This window comes from Chiloscyllium plagiosum, chromosome 33 (genome assembly GCF_004010195.1).
Source record: "Chiloscyllium plagiosum isolate BGI_BamShark_2017 chromosome 33, ASM401019v2, whole genome shotgun sequence".
NCBI lineage: Eukaryota > Metazoa > Chordata > Chondrichthyes > Orectolobiformes > Hemiscylliidae > Chiloscyllium > Chiloscyllium plagiosum.
Window position 1 is genome coordinate 26984036 of NC_057742.1, and position 21317 is coordinate 27005352.

At 42.5% G+C, this 21317-nt stretch overlaps 1 protein-coding gene across 1 annotated transcript in view; it reads left to right on the plus strand.

The window, feature by feature from the left end:
- The window catches only part of LOC122539961 (BMP and activin membrane-bound inhibitor homolog), a 60891-nt gene that overhangs the window by 25354 nt on the left and 14220 nt on the right, over positions 1 to 21317 (plus strand). Inside the window, exon 2 of the mRNA XM_043675192.1 lies at positions 9410 to 9694. Coding sequence (XP_043531127.1) covers positions 9410 to 9694 — 285 coding nt within the window. The remainder of the gene's footprint in view (positions 1 to 9409; positions 9695 to 21317) is intronic.

The window sequence follows — 21317 nt, forward strand, 5'->3', positions numbered from 1 at the left end:
TCTCAAATCCCACTCGTATGAGAATTGGAGATCTGCTGTGGGTAATATCCCATTGTAATTGTTGGACTCACAGCCAGGGAGTTTATGATCCCTTAATGTTCACTGATGCAATTCAAGTGAATTTTAGAGAAAGAATTTGGTTCGTGACTTCAGTGTTTTAAATTGTTTTGTAAGTTTTGAATTATTTTCTGTCTTTGGACAATTAAGAAAACTCATGTAAAGTTGTTTCTTAATGTAATGTTTTAATGCAACCTTCCTCTTCTAGTTTGAATTAAAATGAAGGCTGAAAGCACTGTTTCCAAATTGACCCCCAATTGTTTACCATTACATCAACAATGTCAACAAAAACAGGAAGTGCTGTAGAAATTCAGCAGGCCTGGTAGCATCTGAAGTTCTGAAGAAGGGTCACTGGACCTGAAATGTTAACTCTGCTTTCTCTCCACAGATGCTGCCAGACCTGCAGAGCTATTCTAGCAATTTCTGTTTTAGATTTTCAGCATGCACAGTTCTTGTTTAATTTAAACAATATGAAATAGCTTTAAGTATCTTTCCCTTCCTCACTGTTAAAATATTAACACTTTTAAATCTCGAAGTTTGAATAATCTAATCACTGATTTATGCTTGTATTTTCCCAGACTCTCACAAAAATTGAATACATCTTGCATTTCATGAGTTACCTCATCACACAAGCTTTTTATTGGAAAAAGTAACCATGTCAGTCAATATTTCATTGAAAACTTTCTGATTTGTTTCAGTTACTCAGATGAATATCTTCATCTTCATTTCTCCTGTGTTTCTCAGAATAGATTCCAGAAAGTCCTCATCAAGGAGGGAGCGTAGGTGAAGTGTTGAATCATCCTAGGATGCCCCTGAGCTCTGAGAAGTAAAATTTATGAAAAATTCAACAACAGAATGAAGCAATACAAACTCTACATAGAAAGAGATAGATAATAATAAATTAGTAAATAGATTAATAAGACATGATTGGACTTGCACTAAACTTGTATTTATTTTTCATTCTTTGAACATGTTTTCAGGTATAAAATCTTTGAGGAGAAAGTGAGGTCTGCAGATAATGCTGCCTGACTTGCTGCGCTTTTCCAGCAACACATTTTCAGTTCAGGTATAATAGTCAGGTTTCAGTGTAAAGAGTTCAGAAATGTTGCCAAGAATGGAAGGTTTGAGTTATGAAAATAGGCTGGATAAGCTGACTTTTTCCCAAGATCAGGTGAATAGCAAGGTTCTTTTCCCTGAGGTGGGTGAGTTCTAAACTAGAGGGCATATTTTTATGGTGAGACGAGAAAAATTTAAAAAGGACATGAGGGACAACTCTAGTACACAGTGTTGAGTGTGTGGAATGAATTGCCGGAGGAAGTGGCAAATGCTGACACAGTTACAATGTTTCAAAGATGTTTGAATAAGTACTTGAGTAGGAAAGGTTTGGAGGGATTTGGGCCAAATGCAGGCAGGTGGGACTGGTTTAGTTTGGGAACATGGTTGGAATGGACTAGTTGGATCGAAGGGTCTGTTTCCATGCTGTATGACTCCATGACTGTATTTGACTTAATGCAGTCAACAGAGACGATGTTGATGTTTAGAAGATTGAGAAGCAATCTTTGAAAACTATAAGATCCTGAGGGGACTTCCTGCGGTAGATATTTGGAGGCTGGTTCCATTTGTGGAGGAGACTGGAACGGGGGGACACTGTTTTAGAATAAGAAGCCTCCTATTTACAATGGAGATGAAGACAACTTCTTCCTCTCAAAGGGTCATTAGTACATGGAATGCCCTGGCCCCCAGAATGCAATTGACGCTGGATCATTGAATTTATTGAAGGTTGAGTTAGATTGGTTTTGGATTGTTAAGGGAGTCAAAGTTGTGAGGGACAGGCAAGAAAGTGGAGTTAAGACCACACCCAGATCAACTACAATCTTATCAAATGGTAAAGCAAGCTCAATGGGCTGGGTGGTCAATGTCTGATCCAAAGTCCTCTTCTCTTATATGGAGGATAAATCAAATATTAATCATCATTTAAAACACCTTTCCTTAAATTGGTAACTTATTATAGAAAAATCTTTTCAAATTAAGTAGCTGCAAATGAGACAGCAGTAGCAGGTTGTTGTAATAGGGTTATATAGGGAGATTTGTTTAAACTGTGGTGTAAGGGATAAGTAGGTGGGCGGCACGGTGGCACAGTGGTTAGCACTGCTGCCTCGCAGCGCCAGAGACCCGGGGCGGGTCAGTGTGGACTTGTTGGGCTGAAGGGCCTGTTTCCACACTGTAAAGTAATCTAATCTAGATGCTATGCTCACAGCTTGAGTGCATCATCAGTGATATCAGATCCCATGGAACTGGGACCTATGGAAATGATATTTGAACAAAGTCCGGCTGAACCATGTCTGTCTAAATAGTTAATAAATGTTCATTAATTTACACTAGCAAAGATTTGAGCCCTCTTATCTCAAAGGCACCAAGAACCTAAACTGTAACAGGGTAGGAACGGACTGGATGTTAGACAGTTCTTCTTATCCTAGACAGATAAGTCTTATCACTTATCATAGTGAGACTATGGAATGTGTTGTGGCTGGTGCTGACTCTCTGATAAGTTCAAGAGGGAACTGGATGGTCCTTGATCCAGAGATTGGATCAAATAGAAGATAAGTAGCTTTTGAGATAACACATGATGATCCAGCTTTGTTTTGATCCCTGAAAGAATTAGGAAAACATTTTTCAGGGTATCTTTTCACTTCTTCTTTTGTTTCTCTCAGGAGATGGGCTACAGGGGAGGTGATAGTTAGCAAGTCTCACCATGATGTTCCAACCATCAGGAGTATGGAGCAGGCTGGTCTTTTCCAGCTTACAACATTTCTGCATGTTAGTGTGTTTATTGTTTTAGATGAGGGAGTATGATACATTTCCATATGCCACTGTACTCTCTGTACAAGGTAAAAGCTGGGAGGATGGGAAGCGGGAGCAGCAAACATTCCCAATTAGCTATCCATAACTTCACAAAGTGAGCTTTCCAAGAGAGAGAGAGAAACTGTAGATGCAAGGTATGGACAACAGGAAACACATCCAGTGAATTTGTTTGGGTCATTTGTGAAGTCTTTTGTTTTTACTTCTCTTCATTACCAGATCATTCAAAGTGGCTTGACTAACAGCCAAAGCTCTGAATGATTAGAATCTCCATGAATCTTCAATTACAATTTCTAAAAATTATGAATTTTCTCTAAGTGTATTAAAGCAAACCTGCTTTAGAGTTGTATCATACCATATCTATACAGAATGATTCAAAATATTTGTATAAAAGTAAAGCTTCTGTGGATGTTTTTGGACTCAGTGAAGATCAAAATCAATAAGTCCCCTCAGTTTTGATTGCTTGGTGCATTATTATGAGGGCTCCATATCATTTTTCGAAAGCATCAACTAACAGAATGTTCAAAGACAGACTAGTTGAGGCTAGAATCCCTCTCTATGCAGTTTTTAAAAAAATTGGAATCATAGTCATAATAAGAAATTTCAGGACAGCAGCCATATTCACAATACGAGATAGAGTGATAAACCAGGCACATCTGTATGTAACTAATTTGTGCTTCTTTATTTTTAGATGCGTTAATCATCAAAGATAGGTAAAAGTACTGGGAAGTAGGACTCCCTCTGAAATGAGGCATTTTTAGATTCATTTTGTGAGATACTGTTTGATGAATAGTTTGTTCATTTTCATAAAAAGTGAAATTGAGCCATGAGAGGTCAGTTTACAAACATTTAATGCCTTATCCAAATCTCGTCTTGAGGGTCCATTGGAAGAAGCTTTAATCTGTTTATTTCAACAACATTGAAGCTAGCACAAAAACATCAGAGCCAAGAACTTTTGACAGACTTGTACTCCAATATCTTGTGGTACAATGTCAATACCCTTGAAGTACGAGGAGTACTATTAAGGCAATCTGTTGGATGTCTATGTATGTAGCAACTTTGCACTAGTGCATGCAACACACTTGAAAATCTCAGATGTGCAAAGTCTGTCACTTTTGCTCTTGATAATTTAAATGTCTTGTTTGAATAGAAATTGCAATTGAACAGATAGAGGGTTGACCAATTCAAAATTACTTTCTCCTGAATGGTGTTGAGCTGCTTGAGTATTGGGTAGAGCTGCATTTGTCATGGTAAATGGAAAGTATTTCATGTGATTTCTGACTTGCCCATCGTTGATGGGCATTGGGGAATAAGGAGTAGAGTTACGTGACACAGAATTCTCAGCCTCTGACCTGCTCTTGTATCCATCGTATTCACAAAGCTCGTCCAGATCCTACTGCACCAATCCTTGAGATACAGTCTGAACTTCCCTTCTAAGAAATATCCCATATCCATCCAGTACCTCACTGCAACAAGTCAACTAAACTTGTCATGTGAAAAATAACTGCTGAGAAACTATATCATGCCTCATTTCCTATATGCTTTCCTATAATGCCACCTACCTGCAAGTCCCCTCCAAGTCACTCATTATCCTGACTTGCAAATATATCGCTGTTTCTTCATTGGGTCAAAATCTTGGAACTTTCTCCTTACAGCACATGGACTGCAGCAGTTCAAGAAGACAACTCACCACCACCCTCTCAAAGGTGACTAGGGATTGGCAATACATGATGGGCCCAGACAGCGACACCAACGTCCCACAATTAGATCTTAAAGGATTTAGCTCACTGTAAAGGCTGTGTAGGTTTTACATGTCAGTAGTTTTGGTTGTGGATTGAAATGGTAAATGGAAACCAAGGATTGTGTAAAGTATTCCTGCACGTCATAAAGGTGGGTTACTGATACTCATTCTGAGTGTTGTTTACAGTACTATTTGTTCAGTCAATAGGGCAGTTTTAGTTTCCAATGAGCTGGAGTCGGGGAGGGGGTTTACAAATTGAATTTTGAGCAGCAACAGGTACCTGACTGTCTGTCTGTAGAATGGTGACCAGTTGTTGATACAATGGCCATCTGCCTGTCAACAACCATGCGATTGGTTCCCAGCTAGCTGTGGGAGTTTGAGGGTGTGATTATTTGGTCAGAACCCTTCAGACCTTCAGAAAGAAAAGTGCTCTTCTATTTTTATACAGTAAAAAAACACATTGAGTCTGAAAAAAGCCAGTTTATTTCACTACATCTGTTGCTGTAAGCTATGGCTTTTAACTAACGTGTCAGAGACTTTCTAAATGTGAACCAGTTATTCTGTGCCTTTTGCAAGCAAGTGAATGCCCATGAGATATCAAAATTAAGGAGCTACAAATCTTGCTAGGACACTCAGAGTTCACTGCAAATGCAGATGCAATAATCAGCTATTTGGTTGATCAGGAACCTAATAATTGATTTATACATGATGTGGAGATGAAGTGGTCTGAGCCTATATCCTTATGTTGTGTTATTCATGATGATACAAGGCCAAAACCACATTCCTTCAATGTTTATAATGCAATGTGATTTATATAGTTAGCATTTTCCAAACAATTTACTGACAAATTTGGGATCCTAGAGCCTCTCTGTAGAAGATTACTTATTAAATATAAACTGACAACTTAAGGTTTTGCAACAAAGTGAAAACTTGCATATCTTAAGCATAGTGGAATATAATTCCTGGCCTGGCTCTCAAACTAATCACAGATAGAAATGTTGGCAATTATAAGAACAGTGAAAATTCCAAACTTGCATTAAAACACATGTTTAAAATTGAATGCTGCATTCCTGTGTTGAATACTGGGCACCTTTCCACTTGAGGTACCCAGACTAGAATTTGATACACTTAGTTGAAGGTGTGCACTCTATTAAGAAGTGGTAGTTCACACTAATAGATCAGATCTCCCTGACTAACCATATGTTTTAGAGGAGGTTCAAGTGTTGGGCAGGAGATATCAGAATTTACAGAGGTTTTCATAGAATATACAACATAGAGCCAGGTCATTTGACAAAACTATCCATGTTCATGCTCCACACAAGATTTCACCCTCTCTAAGTCAGCTAACCCTCTCAGGGTAAACTTTCTACTTCATCTTTACCAATACATTTTATCTAGCCTCCCCTGAAATGGATCTATGCTATTCAACTGAAATACTCAGTGCGGTTGTGAGTTTAATATTGTAACAATTTAAGACGTTTTTCTGAACTTTGGGTTGATGTTCACTGTCGATGTGGAACGTTCTCTGGTATTTCCAACCAAGTTTAATGGATCACATGGACTATATTTGCTTTATATGCTGAAATGAGGCAGCATGGTGGCTCAGTGGTTAGCACTGCTGCCTCACAGTGCCAGGGACCCGGGTTCAATTCCTGTCTCGGGCAACTGTCTGTGGAGTTTGCACATTTTCCCTGTGTCTGTGTGGGTTTGCTCCACTTTCCTCCCACAGTCTAAAGATGTGCAGGTTAGGTGAATTGGCCATGCTAAATTGTCCGCAGTGTTAGATGCATTAGTCAAGGGTGAATGGGAACGGGTTTGGGTGGGTTGCTCTTCGGAGGGTCGTTGTGGATTTGTGGGGCCAAAGGGCCTGTTTCCACACTGTAGGGAATCTAATCTAATCTAAAAAAGTTGAAGTTAGCTTTGAACTGTCTCAATGTTGAATTAAGTAAACACTGCTACCTGCTGAACTAGGGCTCGGTTAGCATAGGCCTTAGATTGTAGTGCATAATGATATCAGTTGCATGGGTTCAATCGCTATACTGCTGGCTATTTCAATTACAAATGTTTGTACTTTATTACATATATTTATTGTTAACAGAGCCAACCTATTGGTTTAGATAGGGTAAAACAAAGAACTGCATATGCTGAAGACCTGAAGCAAAAACAGAAATTGCTAAAGAAACTCAACGGGTCTGGCAGCACTTGTAGAGAGTAAACAGAGTTAACCTTTTTAAGTCCAGTGGTCCATTTCCAGAACTGAAAGTAGCCAGAAAATGGCAGGATGAATGATGAAGACAGTGGGGCTAGTGGAAGGTGGCTGGGTGGGGATGGTGTGGATGCGTGAATAGGTGAAGATGGAGCCGAGAGAAAGAGAGAGAGAGAGAGAGAGAGACAAAGGGATGGATGATGGTAAGTGAGGATAAAGGACATGGAACGAGATATTCAGTTTCTAAAACCAGTGAACTCAATACTAAATCCTTCAGGTTACAGAGTCCCCGGTAGAAAGTGAGGTGCTGTTCTTCCAATTTATGCTGAGCTTCACCGGAGCACTGCAGTAAGCCTGACACAGGGAACATGATGGTGTGTTGAAGTGGCAGGCAGTTGGAAGCTCAGGGCCATTTCTGAACACAGAACGTAGTGTTCCAGAAGCAGTAACCCAGTGTGTGTTTCATCTCCCCAATATAGAGGAGACCATATAGCGAGTAGTGAATATAGTAACCTAGACTGAGTGAAATGCAGGTAAAAACTGCTTCACCAGGAAGGTGTGTTTGGGGACTTGGATAGTCAGGAGGGAGGAAGTAAATGGGGAGGTATTACATCTTCTGTGATTCCAGGGGACGGTGTTGAGGGGATGTGGGGAGGTATTGAAAGTGGAGGAGAAATAGACCACAATATTCTGGAGAGAATGAGGAAGCCTGACAAGAGAGGGGAGGGGAATATGTGTCTGGTGGTGGCATCCTTGGAAGTGGCATCTTATGATCCCTTGAATGCAGATCCTGGTTTGTGGTAAGCGAGCACTGGGGGACCCTGTCGCTGTTGTGGGGAGGGAAGAAGAGGGGATGAGGGCAGAAGTGCAGGAAATGGGTCGGACACATCTAAGCGGCTGTCAACCACAGTAGCCAGGAATCCTCGTTTGAGGAAAAAAGTGGATGTTTCTGACCAACCCCCTCACCACCTGTGCAGAAGGTGGCATTATCAGAACTAATATGTGGAGACGGAGAAACTGGGAGAATGGGATGGAGTCCGTACAGAAAGCAGGTGTGAGGATGTATAGACCAGGTAACTGTGGGTGTCAATGAACTTTAGTTGAAATGGGTGGCCGGTAAATCCTCAGAAATGGAAATAGAGATGGCTAAGACAGGAGAAGTCAGAGATCTCTGTATTGATAATTATCTTGAATGGTAGAATGGGGGCTATGCAGTTCAGCTTGTTCATGATAATTAAGCTAGATAACATGAGAAATAGCAGAAATGGCAACAGAAATTTGCAAAGCGTTATTGATGTGTACGTGAATGTGTAACGCTGTAGCAGTTTGAACACAATATGGAAAAGACAGATCAGAGTATTGATGAGAATGTAGGAACTGTCGATGGGTCGGAGATTTATAGATTGAAGTGCAAAGCCACTAAGATCTAGATGACTGGAACAAGAAGCAATCGAAAAGGCTAATAGATTATTCACTTTTATTTCAAGGCGTTGGCAGTCAAAGGGCTGGAAGTTATATCACAGCTGCATAGAGTTCTGGTTAGACCCCATCTGGAGTATTGTTCTGGGCACTGTATCTGTGGAACAGGACGGTTGCCTTGGAGACGGTGAAGCACAGATTTATTAGATTAAAAACAGGGCCGTAAAGTTAATTTACGTGAATATGTTGCAAAATTGCGACTTTCTTTCCTTGGATAGGAAGATTAAGGCATGCTAGAATTGAGGTGTTTAAGATGACCAGAGGATTTGATGAAGTAAATCGAGAGAAATTATTTCCTGTTGTAGGATAGACCAGAACAGAGGTATGCCTTAACATTAGAGCTAGACCAAGGAGTGCTGTTAAATAGCATCTCTTTACACAAATGGTGACAGAATTCGAGAACAGTCTCCTAGGAACTCTGTCAATATACAGATTCTGAATAGGAGTAGGCCATTCGTCCCCTCAAGCCTGCTGTGCCATTCAGTAAAATAGTCACTGATCTGATTGTGGCCTCGATTCCACCTTCCTGTCATCTCATGATAAGGCTGGGTAGATTGAAAAATCTGAGAAGTAAGAATGAAAATCCACAGCCTGACTTTATGGCAATTAAATAACTCAGGTTCTGGCTACCACTCCAATTTAAAGGATGTTCTCTCTCTGAAAATTGCAGCAAAGTGAATGACAGGTAACTGTTCAGCTCCAGGAACGATTGTCACCACATCAGGAGGAGCAGTGATACAGACTGGAAGGAAATGTAAGTGGGCAGCTCTGTCAAAGACAGATGACAGAATTGGGTTGGGGAGCTACTACTGGGAGGGAGGTAGGTAGAAACGGAAGGGAATAGTAATCACCAATAGGAAGGGGTGGAGGAGCACATTATATGTGAATTGTAAATGTTTCATTGTTCCTCAGTAGTAAACAGGAACATTCTCAATGATCTGAAGATATTGTTTAATGGTTTTATGTTTTTACCCTTCAACCAACAAGATTGGTTTGCTGCAAAATTCTTGTTTTCTTCAGTTTCCCTCCTTAAATGCCCTCTCTCATGCGAACCTCTTTTATTCTAGGTGAAATCAGATGCTATTGTGATGGACCACAGTGCGTAGCAACAGGCTACATGTGCAAGTCCCAGCTCTCTGCCTGTTTTACCAGACTACTGGACCCTCAGAATGTCAATTCACCATTACTTCATGGCTGTATGGACACTTTCTCCAATACAACGGAGATCTGCCAATCACAAGGTTCCTACCACCATAAAGGACACTGGTCACTCTTAGAGTGTTGCTGGGAAGATATGTGTAATTATAAAGGGCTACAGGAAATTTTGCTGCATTCTGCGAATAGCATGTCAGGTAAGGAATATTAGAACACTAAGTGCATGGTTTATTTGAAGAAACCTTCAATCGGATTTTGTCACTACGTAAAGGATTTGCTCTGGGACACAGGACAGTATCACAGTGCATCGGGAAATTTACACTTCAGTAGAATTTTCTACTTAGAGTCATGGAGTCATAGAGTCATTCAGCATGAAAACAGACCCTTCAGTCCAACTCATCCATGCCGACCATGTTTCCCAAACTAAACTGAACTAGTCCCACTTGTCTGCATTTAGCCAAAATGCCTCTAAACCTTTCCTATCCGTGTATCTGTCCAAATGTCTTTTAAATTTTGTAACTGTACCTGCATCTATCACTTCCTCTGGCAGTTCATTCCACACACAAATCCCCCTCTGTGTGAGAAAGTTGTTCCTCAGTTCCCTTTTAGATCCTTCTCCTTTTATCTTAAAAATATGCCCTCTACTTTTGAATGCCTCCACTCGAGGGAAAAGACCTTTGCAATTCACCTTGTATAAACCCCTTATGATTTTATAAACTTCCATGAAGTCACTTCTCAACCTCCTATGCTCCAGTGACAAAAGTCCCAGCGTCTCCTTATAACTCAAACCCTCCAGTCCTGGCAACGTTTTGGTAAACCTTTCCTGAACCCTTTTCGATTTAATAATATCTTTCCTACAGCAGGGTGACCAGAACTGCATACAGTACTCCAAAAGTGGCCTTAGCAACATCGTGTACAACCTCAACATGACATTATAACTCCTACACTGAGCAATGAAGGTTGGCATGCCAAATGCCATCTTAACTACCCCATCTACCTGTGTCGCATCTTTCAAATAAAGTGCATGAATGCCAAGGCCCCTCTGTTCTACAACACCACCTAAGGCCAAACCTTTAATTGTATGTCCTAACCTTGTTTTTGTTACCAAAATGCAATAAATTGCATATATCCATAATGAACGCCATCTGCCGCTCCTCAGCCCATTGACCCATTTGATCAAGATCCCTTTGCAATCTTAGAAAACCTTCTTCACTATCTACTATGCCACCAATTTTGATGTTGTCCGTAATCTAACTAACCATGCTTCACATTCTCATCCAAATCATTTATATAAATGTAAAACAAAATAGGACCTAACACCAATCCCTGTGGAACACAGCTCCTGACAGGCTTCCAGTTCAAAACGCAGTTCTCTACCACCACTCTGTCTCCTGCTGTCAAGCCAATTATGTATCCAATTGGCAATCCTATATCCTATGTGACCTACTTTTACTAATTCATCTACAATATGTAACCTTGTTGAAGGCTTAGTAAAGCCCAAGTAAACAACATCTCCCATTCTGGTAGATGGTCATGTCTTCAAAACACTCAATCAAATTTGTGAGACATGATTTCCCTCGCTCAAAGCCATAAAAGTCCCACGACAATATTTTTAAGAAGAGCAACAGAATTCTCTCTAACCTCTTGGCCAATGTTTATCCCACTGCCAACATCACTATAAAATATTTTCTGCTAAATATCCTGTGGTCGATTGTGGGAGCTTGCTGTTTGCAAATTGACTTTCATGTATTCCTCATTACAACCTCAATAAATATGCACTGGCTTAAAAATGTTTTGGCTTCTCCTCAGGATATATAACGAATGAATCAGGAAAATATACTCTTCTCTTTCAACCCTGTTAGAAGTTTTGTTAAGTTGGAAAAACTTTGTTATGAGTCAAGGCCCACTCTAATACTCAACTTGGCTTAACATAGAGCTACATAGACCATCCAGCACAGGCACAGGCCATTCAGCCCAACTGGTCGATCTTCTCTCACCTCTCTTCATCTCTCCCTATTAGCATATCCTTTTATTCCTTTTGTCCTTGTGTACTTATCATTCTTTTGATTAATGTTTTAGTTTTGTCTCCTACTTTGCCTTGTTATGATTTTTTTGTTAATGCTTGTTTTAAAATCAAAAACTTCAATAATTGCATAATCCACAGATGATATGCACCTTCATGTAATCTTGATGTGTCAGATTAAGGTGAGGACCTCTTGAGTGGCATTCATTTAAAAATGGAATGATGTTAGGACAAGAAAAGAATACAGGGTGGAATCTTATAAGGTCATGTATAGTGTGGGCGATGGGGAGAAAAGAGGCAGAATTGCATGAAATCCAGCGAGGCCTATTTCAATGCTGGATTAATTTATTGCATCATTTTAACTAAATTCCAGGCTTTAAATCGAGATTCTCACTAGGCAATGGCAAGTTCCCTATTAGGAGAGATTACTGCTTTTTAATGACCTTATTAATCACATATCATTATACATCTTCCTATTCTACCCACCTGATGCTGAGAATTCTCAATTTGGACACCAGGCACCTGGTGACTTCAGCTCATTGCTTACGCCAAAGGAACTCCATTTTAAGTACCTGCTCAGTAACATCTCTGGGCACATTCCGTAGGCACCAGCCACATTAACCCGACATCCAGGGTCTTTGCCATCTGGCATGTGCCAGGCTGTAAGAACCCTCGAGGCACATTGCCAATCAACTTACAGTACGCTGACACACTTCAATGCTGCACCTCAGAACAATGCCACTATAATGCTGCAGCAAGGACACTTTATGCTCCGGGATATGCACCCAGTTCACAGACTGGGCCAGGATGCACTTCTGGTCTGTTTGCGTTCCTCTCTTAGCACCAAGTCCCTTTGAGCCTACCTAGATGCTCACAGCCTTGATATTGCGCTCACAGTACTGCATTGTCTTGCCCTTTAGTGAAGACAAAGCCAGGAAGCTTGTCATGGTGGCCAGCTATCTTAGTCAAATCAAAAATGATAACCTTTGCTCAGGGAGTCCTGGCTCAGCAAATCAGGGCTGTTTCTGATACCTGTCTAAGGTATTGGATATAGTCAGTCAGCTGCTCAGGGCTATCAGAGTCAGGATGAAGCGTAAATAATGGACTGAAGTTTGAGTATCCTATTTTGGGCAGGAAAGAAATGAGAAGTATTAAAGGAGATGAGAGTGGGTGATATAGCTGTCACTTTTGGTGAAGATGGGGAGGGGCAGGGTAAGTAGTTAATGTGAGAAGTTGAGGAAGTTGCAGTAAAAGATTTCAGTAGGTCTGATGGAGAGGAACTCTCTGTGAAACTGACACCTAGCCAAAATAACCTAAGCTTCAGCCAAATTTTTACAAATGCTGTGAGACCTCAATCTTAGGTCTAATTTTTCAGCAGTCTTTAATGCACTGCTCAGCAGTAACCATTTCACACCTTTCCATCCTATACAGCAGGTGCCTTGCCAACCTGTGGTGGGGAGGAATTGAATATGATTTCTCTTGACTACCAAGTCTTTTGACATTGCTAATATCTCTACCTCTCCTCCTTGTTACAAATTAACCTTGTATTACTTCCGACTGGCTCTTCCATTTTGTTGTATTCACTGTTCACAAATGAGTGCATTAGCATTTACACGGTGGCTCAGTGGTTAGCACTGCTGTCTCACAGCACTAGGGTCCCAGGTTCAATTTCACCCTTGGGCAACTGTCTGTCTGGAGTTTGCGCATTCTCTCCTTGTCTGTGTGGATTTCCTCCCACAGTCCAAAGATGTGCAGGTTAGGTAAATTGGCTGTGCTAAATTCCCCCTAGTGTTAGGTGCATTAGTCAGAGGGAGGTGGGACTGGGTGGGTTGCTCTTCGGAGGATCGGTGTGGACTTGTTGGGCCGAAGGGCCTGATTCCACACTGTAGGGAATCTAATCTAAAAAATAGCAATCCATTTTACGAATAGTCTCAGATTCTGTACCCCACTAACCTATATTTTCTGATGAGAACAGATTGAATTTTTTTAGTCTATCTTCATAGCTCAATGAGTCAAAATTGGGACTTATTTGTTTAATTTCTCCAGATTCTTTCAGCTGCTTCTATATTCTTGTGTAAGTACAGTGACCACAGCTGTACACAACACTCCATGTGTGTGTTTCATAATGACCAGTTTCAAGAGTAGCATTCCACCGTTTCCACAGCTGGATGATTTTTGCAATTATGTTGCGCTTCTCCCTTCATGGGGGAAACGGTGGCTTCATTTGAATCAAGGCAAAAGTAAGGACTGCAGATGCTGGAGATTAGAGTGTGGTGCTGGAAAAGCACAGCCGGTCAGGCAGCATCCGAGGAGCAAGAGAGTTGATGCTTTGGGCAAAAGCTTTTATTGAATCTAGTTAACCAAACTCTCTTGATGGCCAGCCGTTCTATTTCCCAGGCATGTTCTTCCTCATGGAAGTACTGCTGCTGCTGTGGAGGACACAAAGTACCACTTTACAAAGTTGGTGTCCACGCAGTCTCCATTGGAACATCAATGTCAACATCTGCCTTTGAGCTATTTCAAATACACCTGAAGAGTACAGGCAGGGATCTGCTGTAAACTCCTCATCTGTAAGTCAGTGCCTCCAACAATGCAACACTCCCTCTGTACTGAGGTTCACTTGGATATTTTTTGTTCAAGCGTCTGGTGTAGGACTCGAGTCGCCCACCTTCTGCTGCAGAAGGAATAGAGTTATCACTGAGCCAGAGCTAACAGATGGAAAATAAAGGTTGTGATTACAATCTTTGAATCCCTTTTCAACAATCTCACATGTATGCAACAAAACTAGCTTGTTCTTTCTTTGTGTCCATTTGAGGAAATAAACACAGCAAATGTAGAGCATCCATTGATGAACTGCTTCCACAAAAACTAATGAAGGTACATTTACCATTCAGTGTCCCAACTTGTTGGATTTTGGTCTCGTTCACATTGTTGCCAGACACTACTACTTTAGGTACTTTACATACCTATCAGAGCAATGTTAATGTACTGGCAAAACTCTGCATGTATGGCAGTAACTGTGGAGAAAGAAACAAAATTAATGTCTTGAGTCCAATATGACTGTACAGGACATTGGTTAGGTCACCTTTGGAATACTGCATTTAATTCTGCTCTCCCTGCTGTAGGAAGGATGTTGTGAAACTTGAAATGGTTCAGAAAAGATTTAAAAGGATGTTGCCAGGGTTGGAGAATTTGAGCTATAGGGAGAGGCTGAATAGGCTGGGGCTGTTTTCCCTGGAGCATCAGAGGCTGAGATTTATAAAATCGTAAGGGCATGGATAGGGTGAGTAGCCAAGGTGTTTTACTGGGGCTGGGGATGTCTAGAGGGCATAGATTTAAGGTGAGAGGGGAAAGATTTAAAAGGGTCCTAAGGGGCAGCTTTTTCACACAGAAGGTGGTGCATGTATGTCGCAGGAATTGTTGGAGGTAGGTACATTTAAAAGGCAACTGTATGGGTACATGAATAGGAAGGGATATGGGCTAAATGCTGGCAAATAGGACTAGATTAATTTAGGATATCTGGTCAGCATGGACGGGCTGGACTGAAAGGTCTGTTTCCGAGCTGTACTTCTCTATGACTCTATGTTGATGAAAAATCATCTTAATCATCTTGGGTATTGTTGAACATTTTCTGTTTTTATTTGATACTCAGTGTTTCACTATCATTTTACCTGTTTACAATACGAAACAAAACCAAATCATTTCATTGGCTGTGCCCATCGTTTGCAAGCCCAACATTTGCCCCCATCAAATATCCTTGAACTGAGCAGGTTGCAACACCTTTTCATATTCAGAAACAACTGTAGGGCTGTGGGTCTGGAGTTACGTGTAGGCCAAACCGGTAAGTATAGCAGATTTCCCTGCCGAAAGGACACTGTCAAGCAGATGAGTTTTTCTAACAATCTGGTAGCTCTCTGGTCACCATTGCTCATTTTAAGTCCATGTCTCTGGTCTGCTAGTTCAGTGCCAATAACACTAAATCACAATCTCACAAACCCCAGCGACAGTGCATTGTTCACACATAAAGGCATTAGGGAAGGTGGCTGTTTCATGTAATTTATGTCAATAATTCACAGGTCTTTTTGAAAAAGAATTGTTAAGGATCCTAATTTGAAATATATTATTTAAAAATGGAAGAGCAGCTTGTAAAGGGTGTTTTAATAATGTTTTTAAGTAAACAGGAAATGACTCAGAGCATTAGTGTGAGGAATATTTCACTGATAAAGACAGTGATGAGGGAAACCAGAAGGGTGAGCGTGACTTCACTAAAATTTGAATCCAAGCCAACTGAATTGCTGTCAGTGTGGTTGGTGAGAGCCCAGGTAGTTCACAGACTTATACAATGCAAACAGCTATTGGTCAAATCAGTACCAACATCAGACTTGAGTAATTTAGTCGTTTAACTTCTGCCATCTGCTGTTTCAGTATATTTCTAACTGTCCCCATAAAGATACAAATTTCCTGCCTCTAATTCTGTTACCGAGTGCTCACTTGAACAGGCCTATGTTAGGAATATTATACAGTCCCTAGCTGAGTTTCCCAGTGTTGTTTAAAAAATGGAAAATTTGCCATAGTCCTTGTGGATCTCTTTCTAAAGAGACAACCGGCATTAATTTAACATGGGGGTCAGGTGGGAGCAAGGTTGAGCAGGCACAATATGGTAGGTTGATATCACAAACCAACTGTCTGTCCAACTCAGCTAATCAATACCCATACCATGCTTGGCTTATTATAATATGGTGGAAGGAACTCTTGTGTTGCAGTGGCAATTTCTGGGTCAGATGTCCTGGGTTCCAGTCCTGTTGAGTCCAGAAGACTGGTTAATAGAAAAACATCTACAATATAGTGGAATGTTCAATTAAATCAAACTGAGAGCTTTTCAGAATTTACAAAAGCCAAATCAACAACAGAAAAGGAAATGCTAAAATCTCTCAGCAGATCAAGCAACATTAGAATGGCAATTGCTCTCTGCAAGGTTGGAATCTTGTGTCCTTCTCCAAGGCAAGTTGTTACTGGGGGCGTGGCTTTTAATTGTGCAAAAGGGAGGGATGAATATGGAGACAACCACCTTCCTGCCTCCAGCCCCATTAAATCCAGAATGCAAAGGCTCAGCAGCAACTTTCCTCCCAATCACTAACTGAAGCCCTCAAACTGGCAATTAATACTCATTAAAGACCCACATCCTTATGCTGTTGGCATTTTGCCAGGTTGAAAGGGGGCTGGTGGAGGCTTACCTTTTGGGAAGCATGCTGATTAATTCCTTTCAGGGTTTGCTTGCAGTTCTGTGGAAGCGTTCTGTGTTGTTCAAAGGGCCTGTGCATAATTGAGGGACCCAGGGTTGGGAAGGGAAGGCCATTAATAGCCTCACTCTTCCTGCAACTTTCCTCCCCCACTCCCAACACACACAGTCATTCACCATTACCTGGCTCCTTCCCTGCTCCAAGCCTTCAGATGGGTATCACACAGATAGCAGCCTCTACCAAGTCCAAAAGAGTCAGGAATTCTCAGCAGGTGGAGTCTCCACCCCTATGGGTCCCTTGAGCCCACTGCCTGTCAAGTGTCAGAGGAGTAGAAATATCACAGGCCATCATTGAAAGACGCGATGTGATGTCTCATTGTGTGTCTCGCAGCATCCAAGGCTCCACAAGGTTCCAGTCCATGAGCCCGAATTGAATCTATCTGAGCATTACTGCACCAGCCGGCCTTCCACCTCCCCTCCCCTCACTGGAACTAAATGTAAGACTCACCACTAACATCCATGGCAACCCACAGGGACCCTTCATTGTGAAGAAAAGCATTTGGGGAGCCATCTTGTCAGGTGTGAGACTAATACTAACTTCATTAAATCCATACAATTTTTATCATATGTATAAACTCTTGTTTGAGAACGATTGGTGTGGGTGAGTAACAAAATTAATTAAAATTAACCAAGCTAAATACCTCTGTACCCAAGACAAAGTAGAAATGGACATAAATAAAAAGGTGGAAATGGAGAATTGCTACTAGCCAGTGCAAATGATCAATCTTCATTAAAAAAAATGGAAGCATTATTTTGCAATGAGGAAAAGTGGGGGCATAATGGCTTATTTTTTACACAACTTCACTCCTCAACAGTACTAAGATGTTTCTCAAAGAATGAAGAAATTATAGATCTCAATGTTGTAAGTCATGGATACAAATGTTCCCTCTGTGCTAATCCCTGCAATGAATTTTAGGAACTTTAGTGCAGGATTGGTTTGCATTACAAAATAAGCAGGGAATTCAGATCTTGAATTCAGGTATTGTGCAGCACTTTTCTTTGCAAATGCAGATTGTTAAACATTGAAAACATGTACTGGTTATTTGTAAAATTGTTTATAACAGCAGAAACATGCTGGAAAATCATACAACGTATCACCAGAACCTGGGAACTGGTTTAGCTCAGGTGGCTAGATCATTGGATTGTAACACTAACAGCATGGGTTCAATTCCTACCACTGGTTAGAGGTTATCATGAAGGGCTTTCCTTCTCAACATCTTCCCTCACCTGAGATTTGGTGGCCCTCAGGTTAAATCACTATCAGTTGCTTCCCTCTAATAAGAGAGCAGTCCCTATGGTCTGGTAAGACTATGGTGACACAACAGTTACCAGAACCCTGACCTAATCGGTTACATACTGTCATTCTTGGAATACAGGCCATTCAGAATATTGTTGTTTGAAAAGCCTGTCCTAATTTTCTCTCCTTGCCCTCATCATGCATTCCTCATCAACTACCGCAGGCTTCCCAAAGCCAGAGAGGAATCTTTGTCATCAACTTCGAACCTTTTATTGCCATGTTCCTCTTATTCTTCATGATGGTTTCTACAGGTTGACCAACTCATGTAAAAGGTTAAGGAACAACTTGGCATGGCCATAGGTGTAGGATTGAGGAGGGGGTGTGGTGGCGGGTGGTGGTAAGACACTGGGAGCAGTGGGCTAGGAAGCAGGGGCTAGTGCCAATGTGCCTTAAGGGCTGCTTGGAGATGCTAGGGGAATGTGAAGAGAACATAGTCTGTATAATTATGAATGTTCTGCATATGCATGAAAATATGCATAGAATTTGCAGAACAAAAGACATCTCAACACCAAACAACAAAGGACAGAAGACAACCAAACCAAATACATCGCTGTCCCATAAAATCCAGGCCAGTTGGCCCTGTTTCTCTTCCATAATTAGCAGTTTGTTACATATTGAAGAAATACAATGGTGACTCTAAATCCTTCTCTAATTGTTCATTCACAGAACTTTAAAATATGTTAGAACTTGGATTTTATACACATGAAACTTTTTCGCAGGGAGCCCCAATCTTGCTTGGAATATTCTGTGTGGTGTCAGTACATGACACACTGTTTCCACTCAAACATGTAAGAAATCAAGTACAGTTTTAAGGATCAGTTGCCAGACTAACAAAATCAAACACAAATGTATCAAACCATAGAAAATTTCACTCTGTGCTTCCATGCCCCTGCACATATCTTTTATTCCTCCAATACTTCTGCTTTCACTGTGTCTCTGCTCCTGTATTAGTTCTGTCCTCTAACTAACTTGCTTTCTCAGTATCCCTGCTTTACCAAGTGGGCAATTATAGTTTAAAGCTGAAAAATGTGTTGCTGGAAAAGCGCAGCAGGTCAGGCAGCATCCAAGGAGCAGAAGAATCGACGTTTCGGGCATAAGTCCTTCAGGAGTGAGGAAGGTGTGCCAAGCAGGGTAAGATAAAAGGTAGGGAGGAGGGACTTGGGTGAGGGGCGTTGGGAATGCGATAGGTGGAAGGAGGTTAAGGTGAGGATGATAGGTCAGAGAGGGGGTGGGGGCGGAGAGGTCGGGAAGAAGATTGCAGGTCAAGAAGGCAGTGCTGAGTCCGAGGGTTGGGACTGAGATAAGGTGGGGAGACGGGAAATGAGGAAGCTGGAGAAATCTGCATTCATCCCTTGTGGTTGGAGGGTTCCTAGGCAGAAGATGAGGCACTCTTCCTCCAGGCGTCGTATTGCCATGGTCTGGCGATGGAGGAGGCGAAGGTCCTGCATGTCCTTGGCGGAGTGGGAGGGGGAGTTAAAGTGTTCAGCCACGGGGTGGTTGGGTTGGTTGGTGCGGGTTGGTTGGTGCGGGTGTCCCAGAGGTGTTCCATGAAACGTTCCGCAAGTAGGCGGCCTGTCTCCCCAATGTAGAGGAGGCCACATCGGGTGCAGCGAATGCAGTAAATGATGTGTGTGGAGGTGCAGGTGAATTTGTGACGGATATAGAAGGATGCCTTGGGGCCTTGGAGGGAAGTGAGGGGGGCGGTGGCACAAGTTTTGCATTTCTTGCGGTTGCAGGGGAAGGTGCCGGGAGTGGAGGTTGGGTTGATGGGGGGTGGGGACCTAACGAGGGAGTCGCGGAGGTAGTGGTCTTTCCGGAACGTTGATAGGGGAGGGGAGGGAAATATATCCCTGGTGGTGGGGTCTGTTTGGAGATGGCAGAAATGACGAAGGATGATACAATGATATCAAGGGCGGAGGAGCGGGAAGTGGAGGAGATGCGGTGGAGAGCATCGTCAACCACGTCTGAGAGGAAATTGCGATCTTTGAAGAAGGAGGCCATCTGGGTTGTTCGGTATTGGAATTGGTCCTCCTGGGAGCAGATGCTGCAGAGGCGAAGGAATTGGGAATATGGGATGGCATTTTTACAGGGGGCAGGGTGGGAGGAGGTGTAATCTAGGTAGCTGCGGGAGTCGGTCGGTTTATAGTAAATGTCCATGTTGAGTCGGTCGCCCGAGATAGAAATGGAGAGGTCTAGGAAGGGGAAGGTGGGAGTCTGAGACGATCCAGGTAAATTTGAGGTCGGGGTGGAAGGTATTAGTAAAGTGGATGAATTGGAGGTAGAAACAGGCGGTGCGGGGTTGTGGGACTATGAGGTTGGAGGTGGTGGATGGGAGATCCCCTGAGGTGATGAGGTTATGGATGGTCTGGGAGATGATGGTTTGGTGGTGTGAGGTGGGGTCATGGTCAAGGGGGCAGTAGGAGGAAGTGTCCGCGAGTTGGTGTTTAACCTCAGCAATATAAAGATCGGTGCACCAAACTACCACCGCGCCTCCCTTGTCTGTCGGTGGTAGTTTGGCACACCGATCTTTACATTGCTGAGGCTAAACGCCATCTCGCGGACACCTCCTCCTACTGCCCCCTTGACCATGACCCCACTTCCCACCACCAAGCCATCATCTCCCAGACCATCCATAGCCTCATCACCTCAGTGGATCTCCCATCCATCGCCTCCAACCTCATAGTCCCACAACCCCGCACCTCCCGTTTCTACCTCCTGCCCAAAATCCACAAACCTGACTGCCCCGGCCGACCCATTGTCTCTGCCTGCTCCTGCCCCACCGAACTCATCTCTGCATACTTCGACACGGTCCTGTATCCCTGAGTCCAAGAACTCCCCACCTACGTTCAGGGCACTACCCACGCCCTCCACCTCCTCCATGATTTCCACTTCCCCGGCCTCCAACGTCTTATCTTCACCATGGACATCCAGTCCCTGTACACCTCCATCCCCCATCACGAAGGCCTCAAAGCCTTCCACTTCTTCCTTTCCCGCCGACCCAACCAGTACCCTTCCACTGACACCCTGCTTCGACTGACTGAACTGGTCCTCACCCTGAACAACTTCTCTTTCCAATCCTCCCACTTCCTCCAAACGAAAGGAGTAGCCATGGGCACCCGCATGGGCCCCACCTACGCCTGCCTCTTCGTAGGATATGTGGAACAATCCATCTTCCGCAACTACACTGGCCCCAACCCCCAC